General features: G+C 37.4%; 1 protein-coding gene across 3 annotated transcripts in view; it reads left to right on the top strand.

Moving 5' to 3' along the window:
- The first annotated feature begins 316 nt into the window (after positions 1 to 316).
- TCP11L1 (t-complex 11 like 1) overlaps positions 317 to 13,127 on the top strand; it is a 42,865-nt gene continuing 30,054 nt past the window's right edge. Inside the window, exons 1-2 of one of the 3 annotated variants that reach the window (XM_037838949.1) lie at positions 317 to 580; positions 3,470 to 3,657. In XM_037838949.1, coding sequence (XP_037694877.1) covers positions 3,495 to 3,657 — 163 coding nt within the window. In that variant the 5' untranslated portion in view covers positions 317 to 580; positions 3,470 to 3,494. Of the gene's footprint in view, positions 581 to 3,469; positions 3,658 to 13,127 lie in introns of those variants that run through there. The other 2 variants (XM_037838950.1, XM_037838951.1) reach the window with 2 other exon arrangements.

The following is a 13,127-nucleotide window of genomic DNA, read 5'->3' as shown; positions in this document are numbered from 1 at the left end:
AGTTTTTTTTTAAATAAATACCAAAATGAAAGAACGGGAATAAACCATGGACGGCCACAAGGCATTAGGTGATATTTAAATTTTTAAAACCCGGATGGAGAAGGCTTTGATGCAGTTGCCCCTGAGGGACTGCCTCTGCGCCTGGTCTTTCCCGCGTTCCTCTGGCGTTCTCCGCCCTGGCCCGGAGTCCCTTTTGCGAGCACCTGGCCGCAACTCCGTCTTTTCCGTACGGAAAGATGGCGTCGGCCTTGTGGGATGGACGCCGTCCGGCTACGAGCCACCGCCGCCTACGCCTCCCGCCTTTCCGTACAAAAAGATGGCGCCGCCCTGCGTGGAGCGGGAGCCTTTTGGCTAAGAGCGTCCTCTTCCTCCCCGACGCTGAGGAGCCGCTGGTCTGGCAGCCGCCCACCCCAGCCGTGTCGGGAGGACCGCCCGCAGCGTGGCGAGGGATGCGGCCTCGGTGGGGCAGAGACTGAACCGCCTTGTTCGCCGCGCATCACTCCCCGCCCCCGCCACAGAGCTGGTCTCTGCCTGAGTCACTGTCCGAGCGGCTGGAGGGAGAACACTGAGTCCACGGCAGGTGAGGGAAGTGGGCACTGAGCCTGGCAGCCTTGCGGGGCCCGCACGGGACAGGCGAGGTCGAAATGACAGGCATTTCTTTTCCTTTTCCCGGCGGGTCGGGGTGAAAGCCAGGGAGAGGCAGACGGCGGGCGGGATGAGGCTTAGGGCGGCCTTTGTCCCACCCCTTGAGGCTGTCCTCGGGGCGCGCCGCTTCCATTGCTTCCATGGCTTCCATGGCTTCCATGGCTTCCATGGCTTCCATGGCTTCCATTGCTTCCATTGCTTGCGCTCCCGAACAGTTGGGTCTAGTGGAGTCTGGATGCTGGGAGTGAGTGGCACTGAGTGCCAGAGGAAGTGATCCTCGGTGTCGGTGGATAGGGCGTTTTGTTTTGTTTTGTTTTTGTTTTTTTGCCGAAAGGCCTTTTCTGCTGGGGAGTCCCCAGTGTCCAGGCTTAGGCCCGGTGTGCAGTTCAGAAGACAGCAAGTGCAAGGATCCTTCTACCCTTGGTTCCTTTTTTAGGCATATTAAGGTTGGTGATTGTTGAATGAATGAGCACACTGTAAGCAATTAAATGGTCCCACGCAGAATCCCATAGCCCTATAATTATAATAACCATTTGTGGAAAGCCTGTTATGTACCTGTGTTATTATGCACACGCTCTCATTTAATCTTCCCCCAAACCGAGGTGGCAGGTAGCTCCATTTTTACTGAGGAAGAATCTGAAGTTACACAGCTTGTAAAGAGCCAGAATTGGAACCCATGTATGGCTGAGACCAACGCCCAGCCTTCCCATATACAATGACATCACAGAGATGACAGGGATTCATTTCTGTCAACAAATACTTAATGCCTATCTGTTTGGGGGATATACTTGTACTTAAAAAGCATTATATGGGAAACATGGTTGTTCCTGACCCTTAAGAAGTTCAAAATCTACCTGAAGAGTTCAAACAAACAAACAAAAGTAGTAGTTTTACTGTCTGCCCAATCCATCTTTTCAACTTCACCTGCCACTAACTGCTTCTACTCATTTTTTTTTTTTCATTCTTTTGAGTGGAATGCCCTTCTCCTTTTCACCGCCCTTCCCACTCCACCCCACCACCACTCTCATGTTTTTTATTGGGTGAAATCCTCCCTTCAAGGACCAGCTCAAATGTCACATTTTCCGGAAAGCTTTTTCCAACCTTCCTGCCAGGCAGAATTAATTTCTCCATCTGCTATATTCCCTAGTCCCTTCCTAATTTCATAATGCCACTGAGGCTTCAGTTACATTATAGTTACTTGTAAACATGCTTGTCTCCCCCTGTAGACTGTATCTTTTCATCTTTCTATCCCTGTTTGAATGCACATATTTTGGATTGATTTTAAGGCAATGAATGCTAAATTTGTAGAAACCAACCCCTACAGGAGTTCAGAGAAAGAAGTAAATGTTGTTAAGGTTGGGGAAGTGTCTTAGGAAGAAATAGGACTTGAGCTGAATTTTAAAAGATGAAGCTAATTTATAAAGCTGAGTATTAAAGACCTGTAAATTCCTGCCTTTTCTCCTCATTGTGCAAAATGAATTACTTCATTTTTTGGGGGTTCATTCTCATCATGTGAAGGAGATAAAATTAGAAGTGTTTTTGTTTTTCCTTTCTCATAGAATATGCTGGTAATGTTATCTTTTGGATCTTGGAGCATTTCCAGAGCCAAATAGGATTTAGGACAGGGAGGAGAGATGCATTTTTGGAGTGGGGTGTTGGATGGTATTATTTAAAGTGGGACCAGAAAAGGAAAGTATGTTAAAGCCACATTCATATTAATAATATAGGTCTGGAAATTTGAATTCCAGCAACTCCATTCTTTTTAATGGAGATCTCTGAGATTTCAGATAATTATGCCAAGTGATTCTTCTTCTCTCTCTAATGTGAAGAGAATCTGCCAAACCACCCTAAAGCAATTGACATTTCTTTTGATTCCGTGATTACCTTCCAAGTGTGTTGTAAAGTCTAATTAGTGTTTATGAAAATGTTTTGTGATCTTCAAAGTGCTTAAAGTACAAACACTAATTATTTTCAGTATTGTAAATACAGAGACATTGTCTGTCTTCTCCTCTTAATTGGAATCACCCTAGGAATAGAGAACCCTAGAAAAAAATGTGACAAAAACTTTTAAGTAAATAAAAGAGGGTACTATTCCAGTCCTTTATTATTTGGCCCAAACCAATTAATAAAGTTATTTTAGTCCTATTCAAATCAGCAACTAAAAAATTAAAAAAAATAACCAAAACCCAACCACATAAATTATGATTGTTTGCAGCTTCCTACTTTACTCACCATCTTTTCCTGCTTACTGGCAAGGAGTTCATAAAAATATTTGCTCAATATATTCTTCTAAATGCTTCCTAAGATTCTGCCTACTGTCTGTTATCCTTAGGTATCTTATCCACATGATAGGATCAGGGAACCAATTCCTCAGCACAGTGTATTCACTTGGAAACCTGATGAAAGATAGCATTGCCAAATAGTTTTCCTACCAGCTCTCAGGAATGAAAGCAAAGAATTTAAGATTGAATTATTCTTTTTGGTTAATATAAAAGCAGAAAAATTACAGTGTTATTTATTTATTTATTTGCAGTTTAAAGCCCTGTCTTCTTGTGACATGGCACTCAGTAGTGGGACAAGAATATTCAAACTTGTTACTCGCTGAGGCACAGGTCCATAAATTAAAGTGTCATTTTACAAGTGTCTGTTTAATCATTGAAGTAGAGTGTTATAGCTGGAGAGGATCTTAGCAAGCCCATTTGTTTTACAGAGGAGAAAACTGAAACCCAAAGAGATGAAAAGTTTTGCCCAGAGTCATACTGCTAGTTAGTAACAGCTGGAACACTTTTCGATCGTTTGTTAATTCGTTTATTTTCTTCCCTAGGAAAGTGAATAAATTTAATTGAGAAATGTCTGAAAACCTTGACAAGTCCAGTGTAAATGAAGCAGGAGAGTCAAAAGCAAATGATTCTGAGCAAGGCCTTGAAGATGCTGTGGAAGGTTCTAATGAAGCTTTACAGAAAAGAATAAAGCCGGCCTCTGCCAGCCCCCAAAGGGTGCAAAGACCTCACTGTAAGCAAATTTATCTTTGGTTATAAGCAACATTTTCATTTTCAAATGATAATTTTATTAGGCTTCTTTGTACATGTGGCCCTGAGCTAGGGTCTAATAATATGATACTATTGCCAATAATTAGCATTTAAGTATAGCAACAGTTTCTCAGCTGGCAGCCTAGTCACTTGTGGGTTTTCAATTGCATGAGAAAGTAAAATTTTAGAATTTTGTCCAGAATGTTCCTATTGTTCTTCAGTTTCAGTGACATTCCAATTTCTCTAAAGTGCTCTGAGAAATAGGAGGGTGGAGGACAAATTGCAGCTTTAATTAAAAGACTGTTTGAAAGTCCAAGGCTTGATTCCAGCTAGGACTATGCTTGTACAGGTTAAAAAAAAAATTCTTTTTTTTTTAATGTGATTGAGTTCACCACACCCTAAATTCACTGCCTGAAGGTTTAGTTCCCACAAGGTTGAGGGGATTTAGTTTGCTGAATGTGTGTGATGTCATTTCAGAGCCCTGGCAGGGAGCAAGCCTAGTAGATGAAAGGGTGGCAATTTCAAAATGTTTTCCCAGAAGTTGCCCCAACTCATGTCTTTTATTAAGAATATTTTAGCTTTTTGAAGTGAGTCCAAAAAGAGGAAGTGTCATGGTCTAAGAATGCCTGTGTTGATGTTATCTCTTGTAAAGTGTAGATGATCAGTAATTCTACATATTTGGAAGAAGTGCAAGCATTTTTGGGTATTGAGGTGTGCTGCTTCTAAAATGATCAAAGCCATTTCCAGGTAATTTTTAAATAAACTAGCATTCCTACACAACACCTTAGTAGACCTCATTTGATTGTGGGTTTATCATCGCGTAGATTTTGATACATACACTACTTGGTCAAGTTGTGTCTGTGGAAACATGCCTTTAATAACATCGTCTGTAGTACAAACGTTAGACCTCATCTCTAATATGTATAGTTAGAAATCCTCTTTTTTCTCATCTTTAAAATGGGGAAAATATACCTACATCTTAGGGTGACTGTGAAGATTAAAGGAATTCATATAAGGCATGAAGAACAGTGGTTGGCACATCACAAATGCTTGATAAGTGTTAGTTGTTGTTACTATAACTGCCCCTAAATTCTGTCATCGGTTGCATTTATAGGTCCCAGTACTGATTGCTGTAATATATATGTATATGACTAATATGATAGTTTTATCACCTTCAATTTCTGATAAAGACAGACCCATTGGTTTAGGTCTTCAGTCATTCTTTGGTTGAAGTTCTCATCTTTGACATGTCAGTCTGATGGCATACTGCCAAATTAATGTTAAGCCAACATTAGGTTGCATTATCTGAGATTGTGTTTAGTTATATCCTTCAGGCAAGAGTACCTGTCTTGGGACCTGTGATCAAGTTTGGGGATCCAAGAACAGCCAAAATATTACATCAACATTTGTGCATACAGAATATGTATTTTTCTAGGAAGAAGGTCATGGAAGCCTTCAACAAATTCTCATAGGGGCATATGTTAGTTTCCTAGGCTGCTTAAGCAAATACCATGAAATGGTGTTCTGGTTTGCTAATGCTGCCATTATGCAAAACACCGGAAATGGATTGGCTTTTATAAAGGGGGTTTATTTGGTTACAAAGTTACAGTCTTAAGGGCATGATAGTGTCCAAGCTAAGGCATCAACAATAGGGTACCTTTGCTGAAGGACGGCCAATAGTGTCTGGAAAACCTGTTATCTTGGAAGGCACATGGCTGGCATCTGCTTGCTCCCTGGTTGTGTTTCAAAATAGCATTCTCCAAAGCATCAGCATTCAACTGCCATCTTCAAAATGTCTCTTTTAGCTGCAGCAGCTCTCCAAAATGTCACTCTCAGTTGCTCTGAAGTCCCTCTGTTTGTGAGCTCTTTTTTATAGGACTCCAGTGAACAAATCAAGACCCACTCTGAATGGGTGAGGTAACACCTCCATAGAAATTATCCAATCAAAGGTCTTGCCCACAGTTCATTCATATCTTCATGGAAATACTCAATCAAAGGATTCCAACCCAATCAACACTAATACTTCTGTCCCCACAAGATTGCATCATAGAACATGGCATTTTGGGGGACATAACACACCCAAATGGGCACAAAAGGGTTGGCTTAAACAATGGGAATTTATTAGCTTACTTTTTTAAAAAAAAATTTATATACTTATTATTTTCAATAATACAACTGTTCATATCTGACCCTTCCCAGTTTGGGTGTGGGTGACATGAGTCAGTTTTCATGTCACTGATACGCTATAGAGAGCAGCACGTGTAAGAGAAAGCTGCATTGTTTGCAGGAGTCTCCTGGGTCTTATTTTTTTTCCCTTCTTTTTAAAAAGCAGTTTTATTGAGATATATTCACTTACTATACAATCCATCCAAAGTGTGTAATAAATGGCTTTTAGTATAATTCACAGAGTTGAGCTTTAATCACCACAATGTTAGAACATTTCCATTGCTCCAAAAGAATAAACCCCATATTCCTTAGCATTCACCTCTCAGTCCCTCTATCCTACTCTGGCTCTATGTAACCACTAATCAATTTCTGTCTCTATAGATTTATTTATATTTACATTTTCTATAAATGGAATCATAATATATAGTACTTTATGTCTGGTTTCTTTCATTTGGCATAATTTTTAAAAAATATTTTTTTAATTAGAAAAGTCATAGGTTTACAGAAAAGTCATGTAAACAATACAGCATTCCCCTATACACCTCTACTGTTGACACTTTGCATTCAAGTGGTACCTTTGTTACAATTGATGAATTTTGTCCATTTTAAAATAGTACCATTAACTGTAGTCCACAGTCTACATTAGGTGTATTTTTTCTCATATACCATCCTATTATTTATTCTTAGCACCTTGTATTAGTGTCGTACATTTGTTATAATTAATGAAAGAACATTCTTACACTATTAACCCCACTCCATCCTCCACCATAGGGTTCACTGTGTTATATAGTCACATTTTGTCTTGTCTTTCATTCTATAACATACACAACCCAAAATTTCCCTTTTCAACCACAATCACATACATAATTCAGCATTGTTAATTATACTTATAGTAATGTGTTAAGCATCCCCACCATCTGTTACCAAACTTTTTCAGTCAACCTAAATAGAAATTCTGTGCAAATTAAGCATCAGCGCCCCATTCTGTAACCCCAGTCTATCCCCTGGTAACCTATATTCTAGATTCTGACTCTGAGTTTGCTTATTATAATTAGTTCATATCCGCGAGATCATACAATATTTGTCCTTTTGTGTCTGGCTTATTTCACTCCTCAGGGTTCATCCATGCTGTTGCATGCATCATTTTTACATGTGGAAATATTCCATTGTATATATACACCACATTTTGTTTATCCATTCATTGGTTGATGGATACTTGGGTTGCTTCCATCTTTTGGCAATTGTGAATAATGCTGCTGTGACCATCGGTGTGCAAATGTGTTAAGTCCCTACTTTCAGTTCTTCTGGGTATATACCTAGTAGCAGGATTGCCAGGCCCTGTAATTCTATATTTAGCTTCCTGAGGAACTGCCATACTGTCTTCCACAGCGGCTACACCATTTTCTATTCCCACCACAAGGAATGAGTATTCCTATTTCTTCACATCCTTTCCAACACTTGTAATTTCCTGTTTCCTTTTTTTTAATAGTAGCCATTCTAGTGGGTGTGAACTATCTTGTGGTTTTGATTTGCATTTTCCTAATAGCCAGTGATGTTAAGCATCTTTTCATATGCTTTTTGGTCATTTGTATATCCTCTTTGGAGAAATGTCTGTTGAAGTCTTTTGCCCATTTTAAAATTGGGTTGTTTGTCTTTTTATTGTTGGGTAGTAGGATTCCTTTATATATTTTGGATATTAAACCCTTATTGGATATGTGGTTTCCAAATACTTTCTCCTATTGAGTAAGCTGCCTTTTGACTTCTTGACAAAGTACTTGGAAGCACAAAAGTTTTTAATTTTAAGAGATCCCATTTATCTATTTTTTTCTTTCATTGCTAGTGCTGTGGGTGTAAAGTCTAAGAAACCACTGCTTGATATAAGATCCTGAAGATGCTTCCCTACATTTTCTACTAGGAGTTTTATAGTTCTGATTCTTTTCCTTAGGTCTTTGATCCATTTTGATTTAATTTTTGTATAAGGTGTCAGATAGGGGTCCCCTTTCATTCTTTTACATATGGATATCCAATTCTCCCAGCAGCATTTGTTGAAGAGACTATTCTTTCCCAATTGAGTGGACTTGGCAGCCTTGTCAAAAATTAATTGGCCATGCTAGGGTATTAGAATAGTTAGAAGGAAAGAATATGAAATGGTGGAACTGTAACCCATAGCATCCTTTGAAATTTGTTCCATAGCTACTTGTTGAATTGTAAATTGAAAGCTATACCTTTTTGTATATATGTTGGATTTCACAGTAAGGTAATAGCTGAAACTATGGTACTATAATTCATAATAACTTTGGAAATTTCCTGTATATCTGCTTGTTAAATCATACTTTGAAATATATTATCTTTTTGTATATATGTTATATTTCATAAGGTAATAACTGAAACTATGGAATTGTAACCTGTAATATTCTTTGAAATTTGCTCTCTAACTGCTTGTTAAATTTCACTTGGAAAGTTATCACTTTTATGTACATATGTTATATTCTACAATAAAAATATGATTAAAAAAATCAATTGGCCATAGATTTGAGGGTCTATTTCTGAACTCTCAATTTGATTCCATAGGTCAATATTTCTATCCCTGTGTCACTACCATGTTGTTTTGACCACTGTCGTTTGGTAATATGCTTTAAAGTCAGGAAGTGTGAGTCTTCCAACTGTGTTCTTCTTTTTCAAGATGTTTTTGGCTATTCAGGGCCCCTTACCCTTCCAAATAAGTTTGATAATCAGCTTTTCCATTTCTGCAAAGTAGGCTTTTGGAATTTTGATTGGGATTGTGTTGAACACATAAATCATTTTGGGTAGCATTGACATCTTAACGATATTTAGTCTTCCAATCCATGAACATGGAATGCCTATCCATTATTTAGGTCTTCACTGATTTAGCAACATTTTGTTGTTTTCTGTGCACAAGTCCTTTACTTCCTTGGTTAAATTTATTCCTAGAAATTTGATTCTTTTAGTTGCTATTGTAATTGGAATTTTTTTCTTTATTGCTTGCTCAACTTGCTCATTTCCACTGTGTAGAAACACTACTGATTTTTGCATGTTGATCTTGTACCCTGCCACTTTGCTGAATTTGTTTATTAGCTCTAGTAGCTTTCTTGTAGATTTTTTTCAGACTTTGTATATATAGGATCGTGTCATCTGCAAATAGTTAAATTTTACTTCTTCCTTTCCAATTTGGATGCTTTTTATTTCTTTTTCTTGCCTAATTTCTCTGGCTAGAACTTCCAGTACAATACTGAATAGTGGTAACAGTGGGCATCCTTGTCTTGTTTGAGATCTTAGAGGGAAAGCTTTCTGTCTTTCACCATGAAGATGTTGCTAGCTGTGGGTTTTTTATATATGCCTTTTATCATGTTGAGGAAGTTTCCTTCTATTCCTAGTTTTCTAAGTTTTTTTAATCAAGAAAGGATGCTGAATTTTGTCAAATTCCCTTTCTGCATCAGTTAACATGATCATGTAGTTTTTCCCCTTCATTTTTCTAATGTGGTAGTGTATTACATTTTTTTCCTGTGTTGAACCACTCTTGCATACCTGGGATAAAACCTATTTAATCATCATCTATAATTCTTTTGATGTGTTTTTGGATTCAATTTGCAAGTATTTTGTTGAGAATTTTTTCATCTATATTCATAAGAGTAATCGGCCTGTAATTTCCTTTTCTTGTGGTATCTTTATCTGGCCTACATATTAGGGTGATGTTGCCCTCATGAATGAGTCAGGTAGTGTTCCCTCCGCTTCAGTTTTTTGGAAGAGTTTGAGCAGAATTGTTATTCATTCTTCTTGGAATTATTGGTAGAATTCACCTGTGAAGCCATCTGGTCCTGGGCTTTTCTTTTTTGGGAGGTTTTTGATGACTGATTCAATCTTTTGTGATTGGTTTGTTGAGGTCTTCTGTTTCTTTTCAGATCAGTGTAGTTTTTTCATGTGTTTCTAGGAAATTGTCCGTTTCAACTAAGTTGACTAATTTCTTGGCATACAGCTGTTCAAAGATCTTATGATCTTTTTTATTTCTATGGAGTCAGTAGTAATGACCCCCCCGTCATTTCTGATTTAATTTATTTGCATCTTCTCTCTTTTTTTAATTTGTCCATTTAGCAAAGAGTTTGCCAATTTTATTGATCTTTTCAAAGAACCAACTTTTGATTTTATTGATTCTTTCTATTGTTTGTTTTTGTTGTTCTCAGTTTCACTGGTTTCTGCTCTAATCTTTGTTATCTTTCCTTCTGTTTGCTTTGCAATTAGTTTGATGTTCTTTTTGTAGTTCCACCGGGTGTTCAGTTAGGTATTTGATTTCAGTCATTTCTTTTTAATGTAGGCATTAAATTTAAATTAGGGCTATAAATATCCTTCTCAGCACTGCTTTGGTTGCATCCCATAAGTTTTGATATAATGTGTTCTTGTTTTCATTCATCTCAAGATGTTTACTGATTTGTCTTGCAATTTCTTCTTTGACCCACTGATGGTTTAACAGTGTGTTGTTTAACCTCCATGTATTTGTGAATTTTTCAATTCTCTGCTTGTTACTGATTTCCAGCTTCATTCCATTATGATCATAGGAAGTATTTTATGTGAGTTCAGTCTTTTTAAATTTATTAAGACCTGTTTTGTGACCTAACCTGTAATCTATCATGGAGAATGATCCATGGGCACTTGAGAAGAATGTATATCCTCGTGTTTGGGGGTGCAAAGTTCTTTATATGTGTGTTAAGTCTAGTTCATTTATCATATTATTCAAATTCTTTGTTTCTTTATTGATCCTCTGTCTAGATGTTCTATCCATTAATGAGAGTGTTGTATTAAAGTTTCCAGCTATTATTATAGAAATGTCTATTTCTACCTTCAATTTTGCCAGTGTTTTCTTCATGTACTTGGGGCACCTTGGTTAGGTCCCTAGATATTTATGATTGTTATTTCTTCTATTATTAATATATAATGTCTTTCTTTATCTCTTATAGCATTTGCATTTAAAGTCTGTTTTGTCTGATATTGGTATATCTACCCCAGCTCTTTTTTGGTTATTGATTGCATGGAATATCTTTTTCCATTCCTGCACTTTCAACCTATTTGTGTCTTCGGGTCTAAAATCAGTCTCTTGTATACAGCATATAGATGGATCATATTTTTTTTATCCATTCTGCCAATCTGTGTCTTTGATTAGGGAGTTTAATCCATTAACATTCAATGTTATTGCTGTAAAGGCAATAGTCCTTTCAACCATTTTATCCTTTGCTTTTATGCGTCATACCTTATTTCTGTTTTTTTATCCTTTTAGTTACCTTTACTAATAATCTTCATTTGTACACTCTCCTCCAAGTCTCTGTCTACTGTCTTTTCTTTTCAGCCTGGAGAACACCCTTTAGTATTTCTTGTAGGGTAGATCTCTTGTTGATGAACTCACTGTTTCTGTTTGTCTGTGAATATTTTAAACTCTCTTTCATTTTTGAAGTTTTGCTGGATAAGAATTTTTGACAGGCATTTTTTCTCTTTCAGTACCTTAAATATATACCACTGCATTTTCACCTCCATGGTTTCTGGTGAGAAATTGGCACTTAGTTTTATTGAGGATCTCTTGTGAGTGACAAATTGCTGTTTTCTTCCTACTTTCAGAATTCTCTCTTTATCTTTGACATTTCACATTCTATTTAGTATGTGTCTTGGAGTAGATCCATTAGGATTTATTCTGTTTGGAGTCCATTACCCTTCTTGGACACTGTACCGGTTTGTATAAATTATGTCCCCCAGTAAAAGCCATGTCCTTTGATGCAGTTTTGTGGGGGCAGATGTATTAGTGTTGATTAGATTGGAATTCTTGGATTGCATATTTCCATGGAGATGTGACTCAATCAGCTGTGAGTGAAACATTTGATTGGATAATTTCCATGGAGGTGTTACTGTGCCCATTCAAGGAGGGTGTTAATTGGATCACTGGAGTCGTGTAAAGGAGTTCACAGACAGAAGGACCTGAGAGCAACTGAGAGTGACATTTTGAAGAGGAGCTGCAGCTAAGAGAGGACAAAACGTGCCAAGAGCAACATTTTGGAGAATACCATTTTGAAACGCAACCTACGAGCAAGTGGACGCCAGCCACATACCTTTTGAGCTAAAAGAGGTTTTCTGGATGCCAATGGCCATCCTTCAGTGAAGGTACCCTATTGTTGATGCCTTACCTTGAATACTTTATGCCTTAAGACTGTAACTTTGTGACCAAATAAACCCCCTTTATACAAGCCAATCCATTTCTGGTATTTTGCAAAATGGCAGCATTAGCAAACCGGAACAGACGTATATTTTTGACTTTCATAGGAGTTGGAAAATTTTCAGCCATTATTTCCTCAAATATTCTTTCTGCTCCTGTTCCCTTTTCTTCTCCTGGGACACACATGACACATGTGTTTGTGTGCTTCATGTTGTCACTCAAATCCCTGAAACACTTCAATTTTTTAAATCATTTTTTTAATTGAAGAATATAACATATATACATAAAAGTGATAGCTTTCCAACTGCAATTTAAAAAGTAGTTAGCAAATTTCAAAGAATATTATGGGTTACTGTTCCACAGTTTCAGTTATTTCCTTATTGGAAATATAATATGTATACAAAAAGATAATATCTTTCAAAGTATGATTTAACAAGTAATTATATAGGAAATTTCCAAAGTTGTTATGAGTTATACACCATAGTTTCAGTTATTCCCTTAGTGTGAAATGTAACATATACAAAAAGGTGATGGCTTTCAAGTTACAATTTAACAAGTAGCTATAGAACAAACTTCAAAGGATGCTATGGGTTACAGTTCCACCATTTCAGTTTTTTCCTTCTAGCTATTCTAATACCCTAGCAATTAAGAAAAAGAAAATTATATAGAGATTCAGTATTCATAATTCTTTGTTAAATGCCATCATGTCTGTTGCTACCCCTTCCTCTAGTTTAATCACTTTCTCAATCTTCAGGGATGTCTAGGCAGTGACCACCCTATCTTGTTCATGTTGAAAAGGGGTATCGACTTTATGAAAAAGGGGACACATCTGGTTGATGGTCTTGAAAAGGCTATTGTCTCTGAGTTTTGAGACTTAGCTGGCATAGGAGTTCCTGGAAGGATATATGTTTCTGAAGAATAAACTTAGTGAGTGAAACTTTTATAGAGTCTCAGATGGGGATCCGGGTATTCTTTAAGCTTTTCAGGATTGGTGTTGACTTGGGCTTATGATATTGTGGTCATTTGGCATATCTAGGTGAAGCTTACATAGGAGTAACCTCCAGGACAGCCTCTTG

The sequence above is a fragment of the Choloepus didactylus genome, chromosome 6, assembly GCF_015220235.1.
Source record: "Choloepus didactylus isolate mChoDid1 chromosome 6, mChoDid1.pri, whole genome shotgun sequence".
Classification (NCBI taxonomy): domain Eukaryota; kingdom Metazoa; phylum Chordata; class Mammalia; order Pilosa; family Megalonychidae; genus Choloepus; species Choloepus didactylus.
Note: the sequence above shows the minus strand (reverse complement) of the source record. Positions and strands in the feature narration are given on the sequence as shown.